Source organism: Lissotriton vulgaris, chromosome 10, assembly GCF_964263255.1.
Source record: "Lissotriton vulgaris chromosome 10, aLisVul1.2, whole genome shotgun sequence".
Taxonomy (NCBI): domain Eukaryota; kingdom Metazoa; phylum Chordata; class Amphibia; order Caudata; family Salamandridae; genus Lissotriton; species Lissotriton vulgaris.
The window spans coordinates 878,736,301-878,756,076 of NC_141698.1; the positions used below are offsets into that span (position 1 = coordinate 878,736,301).

The following is a 19,776-nucleotide window of genomic DNA, read 5'->3' on the forward strand; positions in this document are numbered from 1 at the left end:
ACACAGAGCCCCGCACACACAGCCACACAGAGCCCCCCACACACACAGCCACACAGAGCCCTCCACACACACCAACACAGCACAAGCAGGCAACAGGGGCAGACGGAGGCACAAGCAGGCAACAGGGGCAGACGGAGGCACAAGCAGGCAACAGGGGCAGACGGAGGCACAAGCAGGCAACAGGGGCACACAGAGGCACAAGCAGGCAACAGGGGCACACAGAGGCACAAGCAGGCAACAGGGGCACACAGAGGCACAAGCAGGCAACAGGGGCACACAGAGGCACAAGCAGAGCACAAGCAGGCAATAGGGGCACACAGAGGCACAAGCAGGCAACAGGGGCACACAGAGGCACAAGCAGGCAACAGGGGCACACAGAGGCACAAGCAGACAACAGGGGCACACAGAGGCACAAGCAGACAACAGGGGCACACAGAGGCACAAGCAGGGGCACACAGAGGCACAAGCAGGCAACAGGGGCACACAGAGGCACAAGCAGGCAACAGGGGCACACAGAGGCACAAGCAGGCAACAGGGGCACACAGAGGCACAAGCAGACAACAGGGGCACACAGAGGCACAAGCAGACAACAGGGGCACAAGGAGGCACAAGCGGGCAACAGGGACACAAGCAGGCAACAGGGGCATGAAAACGGAGGCACGAAAACGGAGGCACAAGCAGGCAACAGGGGCAGGTGGAGAAAACACAATTTTCAACAGCCCACTTGGCTCTGCAACAGTTGCCTTTGAGAAGCAATACGGCGTAATGGGCATGATCAAATCCCGTCCCCTGCATAAAAAAAAACAGCCTGAGGCGACTGCTAACACAGATGTAGTACAAGGCATTACACGGCAAGGGTGCTGAGCACCCAGCCTCTCATACAGGCAGAACTACAACAGACCTCCCCCATCCGCTGTGCACCCATCTTGCCCTACACTAGACACCTGTCAAACAAGACTGCTCTACACCAGTCACCCAACCACGAACCACTGTATCTTTGCACCCAACCTCTCTTCCAAACTGTTCTACGCCAGACATCCTCCCCAACTGTGCACCCAGCCTTTCTTACAACCCGCTCTACCCCAGACACCCACCCACCCTAGGTGTGCACCCAACCTCTCCTTCAAACTGTTCCACACCAGACATCCACCCCAACTGTGCACCCAGCCTTTCTTACAACCCGCTCTACACCAGACTCCCACCCACCCTAGGTATGCACCCAACCTCTCCTTCAAACTGTTCCACACCAGACATCCACCCCAACTGTGCACCCAGCCTTTCTTACAACCCGCTCTACACCAGACACCCACCCACCCTAGGTGTGCACCCAACCTCTCCTTCAAACTGTTCCACACCAGACATCCACCCCAACTGTGCACCCAGCCTTTCTTACAACCCGCTCTACACCAGACACCCACCCACCCTAGGAGTGCACCCAACCTCTCCTTCAAACTGTTCTACACTAGAGACCCACCCTTCCCAGCTGTTCGTCCGGCTTCTCTTTCAAACTGCTCTAAGCTAGACACACACGACCCCAGCTGTGGACCCGGCTTCTCGCTGGCTCTACACCGGGGACACACCCACCCCAGGGTTAGCTGTGAGTCAAACAGCCTGATGTACACCACACCAGACACCCACCCACTCACTCCAGCTGTTCACCCCGCGTGCCAGACTGTTCTATGTCAGACACCCACCCTTCCATCCATCCATCCCAGCTGTGCACCAGCGTGGCAGGCACTCATTTGAAATTTAGCTGTGTGTCCTGGTAATCAAACATTGATCTATTACCATTAAGTTACACATTAGGACTCGGTGAGAAAAACTGCCAGATACACAGTATCAAGTCTTCTTTAGTTATACATATAATATGCACTATCAATACTATATAAAAAAAAATCAGTACAGTAGTTGTATTACCACTTTAATTGTACAAAATACAGTAAACAGTTTGCACCTGCAAAAAGCTGGTGTAACCAAAGCCTCAACAAACGTGAGAAACGTGCAGGAACATGGTGCTCTGTGCTATTCACCCTTTATCTGACCAAGGTGGACGCCTGAGCAGAAACATTAAGTCAACAGGGTATTATCTGGAGATTTTGACAAAGCTCTAAATGAGCGAGTTAGTCTATCTTTGAGTGGTGTCGTAATTCAAATTATGATAAGAAAACACACATTGTATGCAATGTAACCGAGTTTACACACAGGCACAAAGTAATTCTATATTTGTATCCTAATGATGTTGAGTTCTTTAAGGTAAATAAGGGGTGCGTGTTTAGAGAGTATAACTTGTATTCTTCCTCTACTAAAAAATCTTGTTTTCGCACACTCAGACCAAGGACACCAACTAACATGCCATATAAATTCCGGAGATGCCCATACTCTATCCGTTCATCTCGGTCCTATATCCAGCCACTTGTTCAAAAATCACAGCCAAAGCCCCAGGGATCATTGTCAAAATAATATTTCCTGAGCACCAACTACACACGTTAAATAACACGCTAATCATTAGTTACCCAATTCAACGATATCCTCTTTAAAGGTTGAGTGGGCTTGGCAGTATTTGACCCAGTAACATGCAGGAGTTACAGACGTCAGAAGCAAATATTAACTCGTTAAATCATATTTCCACTTTTAAGGGTGGAATAAAGGGGGAGCGGTGGGTGTCAATTAGAGAATTGACTGAAGCAACCTTAGATTGATTTAGGGCAAAACATGGTGGTCGGATCCACACGACAGAGATATGGAAAGGAGTACCATTTAATATTATGGTACATAGAACTATAACGGTTTCCAGGGCACAAGGGTTCATGAGAGACAGAGGTCTCCTGAAGAGTGTAGCATAATCCAACAAAGTGGTTGTCACAAGATGGTTTTACTAAATCAGTATATGCAAGGGCAGGAGGAGAGGTCAATTTTATCCATAGCACACAGTCAAAAGAGTAGCAAAGGCACCAAGGAGGTGTAGATTAAACCACTGAAAGAGTTATTTGCGAAGGGCACTAAGGTTACAGTGGGGCACTGTGCCAAAGCACAGGAATCCACAAGGCGTGCCGATGTGGGACACAGGAGGATACCAGTTCTTAATGACAAGAGTTATAAGTGTGTGGCGTCTTAACAGCACCGGTGAACAAAAGGTGTGTTAACGGAGCTTTGTGCCAGAGGGCATAAAGCTGCTCCTAGTAGCAGAGAAAGCATGCTGTTTAAAGGCTGAGCCACGATCCCCGTGGGTGCGTGCTTAACGTGTCTGAAATACGCAGGACTTTGACATGTAACTGGAGCTTCCTCGTGGCATAGGGGATTCACTGCTGGCTCTACTTTCCAATAGCTACGGCACTGGTCAAAAGAGAGGATGGGATTTAATAAATCTGCGCTGTTACCTTTCCTTCTCTTCCTCCTGGGGCTCTTTGGCAGCTTTGGACTCAGTCTCGCTGTGGGGGCAGAGGTGGGTATGGTGTCTGTTGGGCTCAGGCTTCGCTTGATGATTCCCCTCAGCTTCCCTGCCTGCCTCCTCTATCTTGTGTACCCGTAATCCTCCAGCAAACACGCTCTCCCTCCCAGCATCCAGAGGCTGCAGTCACAATATATGGGCGGCTTTCACAACAAAAACAAGATTAATATCCCAAAGACGCGAGGCTGTCTCCAACGAAAAACAAAAGCCGATACTCAGAGCCCAAAAACTGGAAATGCGACTGCGCTGTTACCTTTCCTTCTCTTCCTCCTGGGGCTCTTTGGCAGCTTTGGACTCAGTCTCGCTGTGGGGGCAGAGGTGGGTATGGTGTCTGTTGGGCTCAGGCTTCGCTTGATGATTCCCCTCAGCTTCCCTGCCTGCCTCCTCTATCTTGTGTACCCGTAATCCTCCAGCAAACACGCTCTCCCTCCCAGGATCCAGAGGCTGCAGTCACAATATATGGGCGGCTTTCACAACAAAAACAAGATTAATATCCCAAAGACGCGAGGCTGTCTCCAACGAAAAACAAAAGCCGATACTCAGAGCCCAAAAACTGGAAATGCGAACCAAACAGACCTTGATCCAGCAGAAGAGAGAATAAAAAGGTTGCAAGTGTTTTGAAAACACAAACCGGAGTATTTGAGCAGCACAGCGTGTGATCCTTCGAATGACAAACAAACACAATATACAGGCTGATAAACTGGCCTCCCAGGATCCAGAGGCTGCAGTCACAATATATGGGCGGCTTTCACAACAAAAACAAGATTAATATCCCAAAGACGCGAGGCTGTCTCCAACGAAAAACAAAAGCCGATACTCAGAGCCCAAAAACTGGAAATGCGAACCAAACAGACCTTGATCCAGCAGAAGAGAGAATAAAAAGGTTGCAAGTGTTTTGAAAACACAAACCGGAGTATTTGAGCAGCACAGCGTGTGATCCTTCGAATGACAAACAAACACAATATACAGGCTGATAAACTGGCGAGCCTCCCGGGGGCTCACCTTGGGCTCGGGGATGATGAGCACCTCGCTGTTCTCCTCCTTTGGCGGGTCTTTCTGGCCGAGAGCCGAGTTGAAGGACACTTTCACCATGTCTGCAGCTGAGAACGGCACTGCGGGAACAGGGCGGCCCAGGCAGCGGTAGGGGGGCGGGAACGGGAGCCGAGGCAGCGGTAGGGGGCGGGAACAGGGCCGGGGAGACACGGAGAGCGGGGGCGGGAACAGGGCCGGGGAGACACGGAGAGCGGGAGAGGGGGTGGGAACCGGCAAACATTTCGCTCACCTTCCGCACCCGACGCTTGAGCAGTGCCTCCGCTGCAAACACTCGCTCCCCAACAGCCGAGAGCTCCATGTCCGTCCCGTTCCCTACAGTGCCGGCAATGCCGGACCAGACACGGGGGCGTTCCCGGCCTCGCGTGACGTCGGCAAAAGCCAAAGAATGTCGGGAACGCCCCCGTGTCTGGTCCGGCATTGACGGACAGGCCCCTCGTCCAATGGCAAGGCTCCGTTTACGGAGCCAGCCAATCAACGACGAGGGCCGAACCAAAGCACCCTACAGTTATCAACAGGATTTCGCCTGCGCGGAAAAGCTGCGCAGAGCGCAGCTTCCGCTAGGCAAAACCTAAAAAGTGGGGGCAGTGCCGTTCCCTTAGGATTTACATATTTGTATGGAAGTCTCCTTGGGCTGCTGCTCCCTTTTCAGACGATCAATTAAGAAATTGATCTTATTACTTTAAGTTTCTACGATGAAATGCATATCCGTACTCACTTTACTGCAGGTTCCATAAGGCACCATAAGTTTCAGTGGTTTGTCTCTAACACCTCTGTTTGTGGGAAATACACACATTTACTGTTAAGTAATATTGAATGTTATTCGTAACTGCCATTTAAATGGATTACATGTTTCTACTAAAACCCGTAAGCAAGAAGACTTGCTGTTGTTCGGGAGTGCATAATGGAGCCCTGTATCAACCAGATATTTGAAGGTAGGCCTAACTTTTAAACTTGATGTTTGTATTCAACAGTATACAAACCTCAGATTGCAGTTGTTTTTGGGTCTCTACCTTACTCAATCTTTCGACATGAACATGTACTGTTCTATTTCTCACTAGTTGAGGTTTTGTCTAGGGTCTCCAAGTCACCGGAGCTAGGTTGTGGCACCCTTCCTTGCTGTGTTCTCTGTTGGTGATGAACAGCTTTTCCCAGGGTAATCTATAGACGGACAGAAGTCATTGGGCATTCGGTCTCAGTGTAAAGAAAAGTCATCCTGTTGGGATTTCTTTTGTTTGCATTTTTATCTGTAACCTGATCTTTGTGGTAGAACACGCTAGGCCAATATTGGTTTACTGACACTCAGTTTAGCATTCAAGAGGGAAGTTCTGAGCACCAAGAAATCAATCAATCATTCAGGGGATTGTGCGCTACTCGCCCATGAGGGTCTCAAGAATCTGAGGGGGGGTCCGCAGATCTGTTTAGCCAAAGAGTCAGGTCATGAGGGTCTTCCTGAAGCTGTTCAGGGCGGGGGTGCGTCTGATGTCTGCCGGTAGCTCGTTCCAGGTCTTGGCTACAATGTGAGAGAAGGATCTTCCGCCTGCTCTGGCTCTGTGGATGTGTAGGGTTTTGGCCGGTGGTTGGAAGATCGGATGTTTCTTTTGGGTACGTGGAAGTTGATTCTGTCATAGAGGTATTTAGGTCCATTGTTGTGTAGGCATTTGTAGGCGTGAGTGAGGATTTTGAAAGTGACTCTTTTCTCCACGAGGAGCAAGTGGAGACTTCGTAGGTGTTGGCTGATGAGTTTGTGTCGGGGGGATGCTGAGGATGAGTCTGGCGGTGGTGTTCTGTATTGTCTGGAGTTTGCAGAGTAGGGACTTGTATATGCCGGCGTAGAGTGCGTTTCCATAGTCCAGTCTGCTGGTGATGAGTGCGTGGGTGACTGTCTTCCTTGACTCAGGGGGGATCCACTTGGAGGTCTTGTGGGGGATGCGGAGGGTGTTGAAGCAGCTGGAGGTGATGGCATTGACCTTTCGGTTCATGGTGAGTGATGAGTAGAGTACGATGCCGAAGTTCTTGCCGTGGTCTTAGGGGGTAGGTGGGCTTCCAAGGACGGTCGGCCACGAGGTGCTGTCCGATGCTGGAGGGCTGGTACAGAGGACGAGGACTTCTGTCTTCTCAGCGTTGAGCTTCAGGCAGCTGTTGGTCATCCAGACTGTGACGTCTTGCATTCCTTTCTGGAAGTTAAGTTTGGCAGTGGTGGGGTCTTTGGTGAGGGAGAGGATGAGCTGGGTGTCGTCTGCGTAGGATACAATGTTGAGGTCGTTCATAACAAATGAAAGAAATAGGTCCAAGGATTCCAGAGCTATATCTGTTTTCACAAGATTTTATGAAGGCAAAGGAAACATACTCAAAACTCTGGACCTTTAGAGTTTTAAAATTGAACAGTTTTTAGGAAGAAGAGAGTATGTTTTCCATTATTGTATACATATTATTTTAAGGTTGCATCCTGTAGTCCTGAATTCAAGATGCCACTCAAATGATAAGGTCGCTCCAGTTTTGGAAAAGACAATTTTTATTGGTGCAAATTCGAGCATTGACCGCCGACACGTGTTTCGCCCTCTATGGCAATTGGTGCCAGGGCTTTCTCAAGGCTATTTCAATTTCGTTTGTACATTCTGTTAGGTTCTCTAATTTACATCGTAATGTATATGCCACATCACAAGTTACTGGAGTTTTTCAATTTGGAGGTAAATCTCCTGTTGTCTAAAGAGTCTTCACGAAGGTGCCGTATGTGGCAAAGAGGTCCCGTTGCGGTCGTGTTGTCGGACGATGGCTGCGAGGGGGGCCATGCAGATGTTGGACAGGGTGGGGCTCAGTGATGAATCCTGTGGGACTCCGCAGGTGATTTTTGTGGGTCAGAGAGGAAGGGTGGGAGTCTGATCCTTTGGCTTCTTCCAGTGAGGAATGATCGGATGCAGTCCAGGGCTGTTCCTTGTATGCCTGCGTCGTGTTGTTTGGCGACTAGTGTGCTGTGGGAGACGGTGTCGTAGGCCGCTGATAGGTCGAGTCGGATGAGGGCAGCGGAGCAGCCTTGGTCCAGGAGGGTGCCGATGTTGTCTGTGGAGGCGGGTAGGGTGGTCTCTGTGCTGTTGTTGCTTCGGAATCTGGATACGGACGGGTCGAGGACAGCGTTCTCTTCAGTGAATTGTGTCAGTTTCCTGTTGATTGTTTTCTCTGCGAGATGGGCCGATAGTTCTTGAGGTTGGTGGGGTCAGCTGTGGACTTTTTGGGCGGGGGCTGACTTCTGGGTGCTTTCAGTCATCTGGCGAGGTGCCAGTTTTGAAGGTGATGTTGATGGTGTGTTGTAGTTCGGGTGCGATGGCAGCCGCGGCTCTGTGGTAGATGTGAGGGGGTCAGGGGTCAGTGGGGGCCCCCGAGTGGATCCTTTTCATGGTCGAGGTGGTGTGTTCGGCCTTGAGTGGTGTCCGGTTGGAAATGTTGGGCTATCTGGTGTTTCTGGGGGGCGGGGGCCGTCTGTGGCGCCCGGTGAACTTGTCGTAGAGGTTTTTGATCTTGAGGTGGAAATAGGTTCCAAGCTTGTCACAGAGGTGTTGGGATGGGGTGATGTCTGTGGCTTCACTGTGTGGGTTGGTGAATTCTTGCATTCTTGGAGTTGGTGGAGTTGACCAGGATTTTGTTGTGGCAGAAGTTCCTCTTGGTGCCTCTGATATGGTTGTCGTCATCTGTCATAGCGTCCTTGTAGGTGGTGTGGTTTTCGGTTGTCTTGGTGTTGTTCTTCTCCAGGCTTCTGCAGGTGCGTCTGCCTTCTTGGAGAGCAGTAGTGAACAAGGCCTCTTTTCTGAGGTGCTGTCTGTAGGGTTTGCGTAGCGGGGCAAGCTTGTCCGCATAGTTAGAGATCCAGGTGTGGAGTTCTATGGCTGTGTCATTTGCGTTGGGTGCCCAGGTGTGGTTGTCTCGGGTGAGGGTGGAGTTAAGCTGCTCTTCGGTAACCTTGCTCCAATTCCTTCGTGGTGGGCGTGGGGCTGGTTTGGGTGCCTTGGGTTTGTTGATGGCGAAGTATACGCTGTGGTGGTCGATCCATGGTGGCTGCGTTCTGTGGCTGAATTGGACGCTGTTTCCTGCCGCGAAGATGGGGTCAAGGGTGTGTCCTGCTCTGTGGGTTGGTGTGTTGACGAGTTGCTTAAGTCCGATGCTGGCGAGGTTGTCAAGATGGATAGTGAAGTTGGGGTCACTGGGGTTGTCGAGGTGGAACTTCAGGTCTCCAATGAGTATGTAGTTTGTTGATGGCGATGGTGTGGGCTTCGATGAAATCGGTGATGGTGGTGGCGAAGGTTGTTCGGGGGCTGGGGGATCTGTAGAGGAGAGTTTCTCTGAGTGTGGTTTTGGGGGTGGTTTGTATCTGGAAGTGCAGGTGTTCGGCAGAGGGGAAGGTCTTGCTGGAGGTGGGGAAGCAGAGGGTGCTCTTGGGGGCGATGGCGAGAACCCGTTCTGGGTGGTTGGGTGGTCTTTCCTCTGGATCTTGTATCCGTCTGGGATGGCGTTGCTGATGTCGGGGGCGGAGGATGCGTTGGTCCTGGTCTCAGTGAAGAAGACGCCAAAGAACATTAGTCATCCAGTGCAGCCTGATAGTGTCTGAGAAGACTGTTTCTCCAGACATCCATTTAAAAGGGTCTGAGCACTAGTTCTGCAAAGTTCTAGGGGTCACATGAATTGATATGATGTTCTTGAATGTGATATGTATTACTTTGTCTTTTGTGCAGTGCCTTTGGTGTTATACAAATAAGACCTGTATGGACTATCCTTCTCGAAACATTCTTCCACCCTCATCGATGTGCTCCCTGTCAGATGCTCGCTGGTGTGTTTGCTGGTGTAAGTACCAAAACATATAATGATATGCTTGAAAGAAGAATTCCTCACACGTGCTACCACTGAAATGCTGCTATAATACCAAAAACGTTGTTGTATCTTTATTGTAATGTATGTCTGATCTGCTTAATTGTTAAGAAAGGGGAACCACTTTTTAAATAACTAGTATTTTGAATGTTACTCATATATATATATATATATATATAAATATATATATATATATATATATTGTATCCAATCCCGACTTTCAAACAATAATTATCAGGCGCTGACTCCGTGGGGTCAAAATCAGGAACAAGAGTTTATTTACTCAGTGCACAAAGGATTGACGCGTTTCGACGGTCACAGCCGCCTTGCTCATATATATATATATACACATATACATATACATATATATTATAATATAATTTGCCACAATGTGATCCCTTGTAGTCAGATCAGCGCTCCACAGCGGGTGCTCAGCGTTAGGGCCGGATCCTGGCCACAAACATTAACTCCTCCACAAAAGACGCGGCACTCCAGAGTAGGTTACTTAATGGTATTTTATTTTATCACACACCAACTCAACCAACGCGTTTCAGCCTGGATAGCCTTAGTCACGGCCAGTGAGTCCTTTCTCACTTTCACTTTAAATACCCATATCTGCCTCAATGTGGCATTATGGGATTTGTAGTGTTTGAAAATAAAAACTTTATACAAATATTTACATAAGGACATTATGTGAATGGCATGTTCATGGTGATTACATTATTATTTCATGTCTCTCTCATTGTCCATCACATAATAGTTCTGTTGTTTTCAGAAACATACCAACAGAAATTGAAAAATACGGGTACTAAACCCAACACTGTAAATATGTAAATATTGGCAACAAGAGACAATGGTGAACATAAGCGCAAATGGAGAATAAGTGTACTATACACTGACGATCAGCGCAATATTGCCATGTAAGAAACAAAAACAAAAATAATGTGCACGAAAACAACAGAACTATTATGTGATGGAAAATGAGAGAGGCATGAAATAATAATGTAATCACCATGAACATGCCATTCACACAATGTCCTTTTGTAAATATTTGTATAAACCTTTTATTTTCAAACACTACAAATCCCATAATGCCACATTGAGCCAGATATGGGTATTTAAAGTGAAAGTGAAAAAGGACTCACTGACCGTGACTAAGGCCATCCAGGCTGAAACGCGTTGGTTGAGTTGGTGTGTGGTAAAATAAAACGCCATTAAGTAACCTACTCTGGAGTACCGCGTCTTTTGTGGATATATATATATATATATATATATATATATATATATATATATATATATATATATATATATATATATATATATATATATATATATATATATATATATATACACACATATATAAATATATATATATATTTTAAGCAAATTGTTGAATATATATATATATATATATATATATATATATTCAACAATTTGCTTAAAATATATATATATTTATATATGTGTGTATATATATATATATATATATATATATATATATATATATATATATATATATATATATGTATGTATATGTATATATATATATATATATATTTATTTGTATCCGGTATGTGTCAATGACACATATCCTCTTCAATCTCAACAGTATGTTAGTGACAGAAATGTTGGGATTGTGTGCCTTAAGAAGGTGTATCTCTGATTCAGGACAACTGGTTGTGACTTCATTGCAACAAATCTCAGGTCCTGCTCCTGTGATGTGCTCAGTTAAACAATTTCCTTTCTAGTGGCCTGAAGAACTTGTTGATAATCCTAGCAATGGGAGTAAGTGAGGTTTCTGGGAGTTGGTTTATCTTCAAACTCTATTTTCAAGTTTTTAAGAAAATAGCTATTTTTATGACATTTGTAAAAGTGCTATTTATTAAACATTGAGCAACACATATCCCTCTAGGTTTAATTTAACAATATAAATATTTAATGTGTTTACGATTGCGTAGGTAAATGAATATCGATGAAGACCTGTATCCAGTACAAGAGTCATATGTCGCCCATGATTAGACTTTGTGCAAGAGTGATCTACATTATACAACTCTTACTTTGTGTTGTGATTAAACAGGGCTAGGGAGTATAGTGATAGAAATCATAAAAGTGATTATCAGAAAGCAGTTTTGTGGTCTATTTAAAGGGTAGATATAATCAATGAATAGAATTGTAATTAGCAAAAGTCCAATGAATATCTTAATGTCCCCTGGTAGACCAACTTCTTTATTCCCTTTAGTGTCTGGCATATCGACCCTGAAGGTACAGCACATTAACTCAGTTGAAGAGCATGAGTATATGCTAAAGTTGTATGTGAAAAATCCTATTATGCCCAACAAGATCCTAGATAGCGATTACACTTTCAAAATTTAACAATTGAACTGGGACAATTACGCAATGCATGAATAACGTGGTGTAAATTATATTGGAGTTGGGCTTTAAGCAGACGGAATCCAATGCAACAGGGTCACAAATAGTGGATGCGTTCTGCAAATATCAGGAATGCCGGCTCCACGTGTCAGGATACATGAGTACAAAAGACTTAATCTCAGAAGCTGGCATAGATACAAGTCTCAAGAGTTTCCTCTCAGACATTCCAAACACTTCTGACACTAGGAAGTTGGTGCACCAGGAGGCATCAAGAAAATTGTTGGACGTGTGCTAATTGCAATTCTATTCATTGATTTTATCTACCCTGTGACCGGACCACAATACTGCCTATTGATGATCACTTTTTTTGATTTTCTATCACCATACTCACTTGCACTGTGTGATCACTTCATTTCACATAGCACCATTGTTGTTTAATGTAGATCACTCTTATGATAAATAATGGACTTTTCTACTGGATACAGATCTTTGATTATATTCAATTATCTCTGATTGTATGTGTTAGACCTGACAGCCTTAAGGTGGTCTTTCCCCCTAACTTCTTGCCTACTTCCTCCATTTTTCTAACCTCTTTGTTGCTGGCTTTAGGACTCTGTGCCCTTTACTACTGCTAAATAGTGCAAAAGTGCTTGTGCTCTCTCCTCTAAACATGGTAATATTGTCTCATCCCCAATTGGCATATTCAATTTACTTATAGGTCCCTAGTAAGGTGCATTACATGTCCATGTAAATTAAATGCCACTAGTGGGTCTGCATCATTCATTGTGCCACCTATTAAGTAGCCCTCTAACTATGCCTCAGGCCTGCGTATGCAGAGCCTGTTTGTGTAGTTTACACTGCCATGCCAACCTGGCAAGATACACCTCTTGCCAGGCCCAAACATTCCCTTCTTATACACATGTCACCCCTAAGGTAGGCCTTGAACAACCCACAGGACTGGGTGCAGTGTATTTAAAAGGTAGGGTATGTACTTTTTAAGTTTCACATGCCCTGGTAGTGAAAAACTCTACACTTGTTTTATTCTACTGCAAGGCCTGTCTCTTCCATAGGATACCATTGGGTTTACTTTATTACATACTTAAAGTGTAATTTCCAATTTTGAAGCGATAGACTTTTCAAGTTTGGTCTCTTTGGACCACAACTTATGGTGAAGTCGGATTTTAAATTGCAGTTCTTAAAATAGCACTTTTAGGAAGTTGACATTTTCTTACTCCTGTCTCCCATCCAAAGCGTGGCAAGTTTGGTGTTGGCATTTTGGAATTGAGTATGGAGGCCCCTCTTTTCCTTGCACGCCATGCCTGGGTTGGTTGAGGTGTGACAACTACAGCGGGTACCTCCATGAAATTCTTCAACTTTTGATGTTCTTTGGGATCACTGGATGGTTTAGTATAACCTGTCAATTTATCTTTACATTGTTTGTTGATCACCACCAGCAGCTGCACTAAGCTGGTCCAATCTCCCCTGCAGTGCCACGCTGTTTTTTAATCCTAGCACAGAGTCGCTGTATTAAAGCATTGTTTTGCGAAGCCTGGAGTTAGTTTTATATCACTCTTTGTTACCTTGCTCTGCTGCCCTCAACATCCTTGTTTTCATTTGGGTACTTGGAATAAACCTTTTAGTTTAAAAACATCCCTGAGCTCCTTCCTCCTAGGGAGAGGTTTGTAGCCCGTATCATGACTAGGCATCACAATATGAGGGGGTTGCCCAATGATGAAGCATGCTACCCTCGGGTGGGAGAGGGATACCGTCCTATTAAAGGCAAACTCTTTTGTTGTTACGGGTACAACTAATTGACCAACACCATAGACCCAAAGGTGACAACAAAAAAGGAAAGACGGTTGACTAATGTTTCTGCATCTCACACCCGTTTCAACATCTACAAAAGTCCTGCGCAACAAGCCCAGGCAACAACCATCCAGTGATGCCTCTCTGGTCCAGATCGTTGTAAAGCAAATAGTGGGGTGAGCAGAGTGACAAAGTCCAGAGAACGAAAGTAAGATTTTCAAAATTCTTTATTGATTATTTCTTATGGAGTTTCAAGACATTAGATTCCAGCCAATGGGTTTCGTTCTCCCTGGGAGAACTTCATCAGGGCTCCTAAGGGCATTCACCCTTACAAAGGGGAAACCGAGTTATTTATGAAAATAACAATGTAGATATATAAATATCCTGGATTGTAAGGAAGTTTGGGCACACCCACTATTCGCTTTACATAGACCCAAAGGTTCCTTTTTTGTGTATCTGATTTTCTTACTTTAGCCATTAGGTGCCTGCTGCCTATTTTCTGATATACGTCTGGAGAGGGTGACAGCTGGCCTTTGTGTATTCCGCTTAGATAGCCACACTCAATCGGAGCTTAGGTGTGACTTATTGAGCCATCTGGGAGGATGGGAGGGAGTAGCTGGGCACAGACTCCTACTTGCACCTGAATAGGCTGTGTCCTGTTCCCACATAAAGGGATGCATACCCCCCCTGTAGTGAGTCTGGAACTAGGGCAGTAAGGGAGGGCCTTTGTGCACTTCAAAATCCATATCTTGAAAGTCTACTCTACTTCGGAGGCACAACTGGGTATACATACTTGACCTCTGACACCACCACTTCAGTACACTTCTGGACCTGTGAAGACTCTACCAGGAAGAAGAACTGCGGTGCTGCTGAAGGACTGCAAATCAGCTGGACTCCTGCCTTGGTGTGCTGCCCTTCTGCCTGCTGTTCCCCTGCCTGGGTGAGAAGGATTGCATCTGCATCACTTCAACCCAGAGTGACTGCAAGGGCTTACTGGCTTGCCTCCGGATTGAAGTCTCAGGGGTACAAAAGACTTCCAACTCACCTACATTTGTACCTGGATTCTGCCATCTGTGAGTCTGTCCTGTCAAGTGATGCCACCCCAGTCCTGGACCTTGGAGGTGAGGCCTCATCGGAACCAACACATCTTCGCTGTTGCAGGGATCAGAAGTGACGCATCTTTGCCATTGTGCGAATCGGAACCAACACACCTTCACAGTTAGGTGGATCAAACCCGGTGCATCGCCCTCAGAAACCAGCACACCACCCTCGGAATAAATGCACCCTCTGCTGCAGGAGCAGAACCGGTGCCTCTCATTCGGAGCCAGCGCATCGCCCTGGGAGCCAATGCATAGCTGCCTTTAAGTGAAGAAAATCAGCACATCTCCCTCTGCTGCAGGTTTGAAATCGGCGCATCGCTTCGGCTGCACTTCATATCTTCGTCGACTCGACCAGGATCAAGGTACTTTTGCTCAGCGGACCGAAGTGGTTCCCTGTATCTTACCCACACTCCACTGCGGTCTGGCTGAACTTTTGACTTTGATCAGATGTCCCAAATAGGCACTTATTGCTTGTAAGCCCTATTTTTCAGTTTATTCTTTAAAAATTCATATTTAATGTTTTACTTATTGGATTTTTGTCGTGTTGGTATTGTTTTATTAATTAAATTAAGTTCTTCTTTCCTAACCTGGTGTGGAATCATTTTGAGTGGTTTTCACAGTTTTACTGTTTGAAGTGTTGCACAAATACTTTACACATTACCTCTTAAGATAAGCCTGGCTGCTCTGTTCCAAGCTACCAGAGGGTGAGCACAGATTCATTTAGGGTTTGCCTGCCTCTTACCCTGACTAGGATTGTGGTTCCTGCTTGGACAGAGTGCATACATCTGCCAACAAGAAATCCAATTTCTAACAGTACATATTGACAATTGTAAATACTTAAAATATTTATATTGTTAAATTAAACCTAGGGAGATATTTGTTGGTGAATAACTATTGTATGCCCTAATCCTTTTTGTATATGGGTAGCTTATGTGGTTTTTACAGTATGATGTAACCATTGTATGTAAGTTTCCCAGAGAACCAGTTACAAAAAGGACTGGTCTTTTTCATTTGGTTAGAAAAGTGTACTCTCCGTTAGGAATATAGTAGAATTATTTTGAAATTACTTCTATAAAAGACAAAGAATCACATTTGCAAACCTTCAAGATTTTCAATTATAAACCTATGTTTCTTCCAAATTTATTTTTTAGATATACACACAGAAAGTCACTGAAAGATGTATCGAGATATAAAATAATATAAAACATTGGAAAGCATTCTAGACAACTCGAAGAAAAAGAAGCAAATTTTGTGTGCCCTTTGTGTACAGCCTCATTGGCAGACTTAGGGCTTGAATTAGAGTTTAGCAGAGGAGTTATTCTATCGCCAGGTAAAGGATATCATCTCCTCCCTTCTTAGATGTGCATTGTATCCTGTGGCACTTGTAATAAGGCAGATGGGATATTTGTATTGTGAAAGAGTAACCATCTTCCAAGCTATAATCCAGGCCCCTAGTGTGCTTCTGACATGGCCGATCCTAAAGTCATTCTGTGGAACACTGAGCAGTACCATCGTGATTGACTCTTTTGAGCGCCACCTAGGTCTTTGTGGATCATATCCTGATGAAATCCCATTTTAAAAGTAATGCAGAGCACTGAAGCTGTTGACACATTCGGATTACCATGAAGGGATCTGAATAAATGGTGTTGTAATAAGCAACGAAGTGAGACATTTACCTATGGAACTTAAGAATGAATTGCTGTGTTTTGCTGCTTTATATCACCATGGCAGTATCCACTTTCGAGTTACGAGTTGGGATAAGTCAAAATTTCCTAGCTATCATGAAAGAAAGTTACAGTTCTATTGTTGGCACAGAGACAGAGGATTGTGGTTCACTGTTAGTACTCCTTATCGCTAGTAGCCCACAGCACACTACAGTACCCATAAAGCCATAGGGAAAAAACTACAAAACTCATGGAGATGTAACCACAAATCATACATCATGATGTTCATGAAAACCCTGTGACACTGTTGCACAATCCTCTCTCTTAGTGGTACTGCATCTGGTGCATCATCCTTTCATCTTTGCGTGTACACACCCAATAGGTCTGTTTGTTTCCTGTCACTGTGAACACAAAGGCTTAAACTGACTTTTTACGTTTATGAAAATTTAAAGGCGTTGTTAGAAATGGAGTCCCTAGTTGGCATTGGTTTGCAGCCTGTCCAAGTAGGGAACCTCACTATAGTCTGGGTAAGGGGGTTACACAGCCAAGATAACCCCACCTAACCACCTTGCTAACTTGGCACGAGCAGTTCGGCTTTTCTCAGAGTCAATGTGTAAAGCATTTTTACATACTCACACAGTAACACAGTAATAGCATTGCAAAAGGAAAATACACCAGTTTAGAAAAATAGCCAATATTTATCTGAATAAAACAAGACAAATTCCAACAATCGCAAATCGAGATATCACTTGTAAAAAAATTACTGTAAAAATATATAGCTCCTAGAAAACAAAAGCCCCAACCGGAGCTATCTCAACATCGTGACACCTACTAATCCAACAGTTCGGCGCCAACCGCGAGGAGTGCAGGCCAGCTACAGAGTCACATGGACCCCCAGTTACAGTACCATGAAAACAAAGGATGTTGTACGTTGTCGGGGAGGGGAGGCATCGCTGGTGTGAAATCGGTTCCTTACAGCTGCACAGGGGAGGTGATATGGCGTTGGCGGCGAGTTGTCGATTGCTTGTGACAGTGTGAGGTTGATGATGTCACCCACGTCAGTTAGCGACTCCACGATGATGGATTTGTGGTGTTGGCGTCGACAGGCGTCCGGGCTGTGGTATAGGTCGGGTGTTGTTCTAGAGCAGGCAGCGGCAGAGCGTCTGTACAAAGCACTGTATTCAGAAAGGTTGGCGGTGCAGTGCAAGCCAGAGCGGTGCATTGTGCACTTCACGAATGGTGCCCTGACTGCTTCAATGTTGATTTTCTTGGGTTGCAGCACCAACTACATGCTTCCAAGGTGCCAGGAACTGGATTTGGCACGACTTGGCAATCAGAACTCCCAGCAGAGCATTCCAGGTGCTGTTAAAAAGATGCAGGTGAAGTCTTTGATGGCCCTGAGACTGCTTAACAAGAGGCAAGAACACGCAAGCCCTTGGAGAACCTGGAAGCAGAATGTAGAAAGCAAAGTCCAGTCCTATCACTCCCAGGACAGAAGCAGCAAGCCAGCACAACAATGCACCCCGCAAAGTGCAGTATCTCCTGATGGCAATCCAGCTCTTCCTCTCTGCAGAATGTCCTCAGTCCAGAAATGTTCTGATTTTGGTGTGTCAGCGGTCCAATATTTATACCCCTTTCTCCCTTTGAAGTAGGCAGACTTCAAAGTAAAGTCTTTGTCGCGCACAAGACACTACAAGGGGGTGGAGACCGCTCCCACCATTCTAGCTCATGAAGGCCCATCAGCCTGGTGGTGGCAATCAGGATGTGCAGGGCACACCTAAGCTCTCTTTTCGTGACTGTTTAGAGTAAATGCACAAGAGCCTAACTGTCAGCCAACCCTGGTGTTGATTCTAGAGAGAGGTAGAGGCATAGAATGGTTAAGCAAGAAAATGTACACTTTTCAAACACGCAATTTAATTCCACCAAAAGATGTATTTTTAAATTATGAGTTCAGAGACACCAAACTCCAAATTTCTATCTGCTTTCAATGAGAAATTACACTTAAATAGTATTTCGAGGGAATCCGCATGTTACCCTATGCAAGAGATAGTCCTTGCAATAGTGAAAAATGAAATTCGCAGTATTTCACTATAAGACAGGTAAAGCACACCAATACATGTCCCACCGTTTACGTACACTGCACCCTGCTCATGCGGCTGCCTTGGGCCCTACCTTAGGAGTGACTTACATACAGTAAAACTGAAGGTTTTGGCCTGTCAAGTGGGTGCCCTTTCCAGGTTGGAATGGCAGATTAAAACTGCACTCACAGACACTGCAGTGACAGGTCTGAGACGTGTTTGCAGGGCTACTCATATGGGTGGCACAATCAATGCTGCAGGCCCACTAGTAGCATTTAATTTTCAGGCCCTGAGCACACCTGGTGCACTTTACTAGGGACTTGCTAGAAAATCAAATATGCCAATCATGGATTAACCAATCACCACTACAATTTACACAGGAAGCACTTGCACCTTAGCACTGGTCATCAGTAGCAATGTGCCCAGATTCCTAAAGCCAGCAAAAACAAAATGCAGCACGCAGTTAAAAAAAAACAGACGTTCAGAGGCAAAAAGATTGGGGAAATCACACCTAAGATGCCAGGTCAATCACTTGCATATTTGCCTTTAGAAAACATTATTCATTAAATAATCAAGCATATTCATGCAGACTAATCAAAACTGAATTATGGCACAGATTGCACGCACTTAAAGTAATATTGGCTGGAAAATTAAACTCTTTCTGGCTGAATAAAGCTTGCTTTTGTGACTTTTGTGTAGAACTGTATATGTCCTTCATGATAGCCAAGGAATATTACTTTCTATACAGGAATAGAAGCGTGTATTGTGTTTGTTTACAGCTCACTTAAATCTAGAGAAGAAAAATCTGAGACTTCTTTAAAACAAAACTTTTCAAAGAAGTGAATTCAGATGACCAGTCTGCGCCCCTAAAATCACCTCAAGGTTAGCTCTAACGAAGAAAGCTTTAGAAGTTATTGCTCCCCTATACAAATGAGTCCTAAGACACAATTGTTCTTCCCCAGCTTCACATAAGACCGGGTCTCCAATGGAGTTACTTGCATCTAATTTAAATGTATTTACTGTGACATCAAAGCGACAATAAGTACATCTTTCATTGGTCCATAAAAAAAAATTTAATGTACCTTTGAACTTTTGGTTTTTTTCTTGCGATACTTTTTTTTTTTGGGGTCCACGCTACGTTTTTCCTCATGCAACATATGAATTGTGCTTTGTATCATTGTTGCATTTGCAAGTTAATAAATGCTTATTAAGCCCTTATTCAGGGGTTGGTTTCTTGCATTATTGTCAGTTATACAATTGCGCAATACCTCAAGAACTTTTTATTTGAGCAGTGAAAACCAGTCCAGGCAGCTATGTTGGATTGTATCACAGCAACGAACACAGCTATATAGGGAACGGAACGGCCTCTCTCATACAAGACAATCTCACAGTAGCCAAAAAAG

General features: G+C 45.0%; 1 protein-coding gene across 1 annotated transcript in view; it reads left to right on the forward strand.

Moving 5' to 3' along the window:
- LOC147688938 (pituitary tumor-transforming gene 1 protein-interacting protein-like) overlaps positions 1 to 19,776 on the forward strand; it is a 199,861-nt gene that overhangs the window by 29,217 nt on the left and 150,868 nt on the right. Inside the window, exon 3 of the mRNA XM_086941836.1 lies at positions 9,223 to 9,331. Coding sequence (XP_086797962.1) covers positions 9,223 to 9,331 — 109 coding nt within the window. The remainder of the gene's footprint in view (positions 1 to 9,222; positions 9,332 to 19,776) is intronic.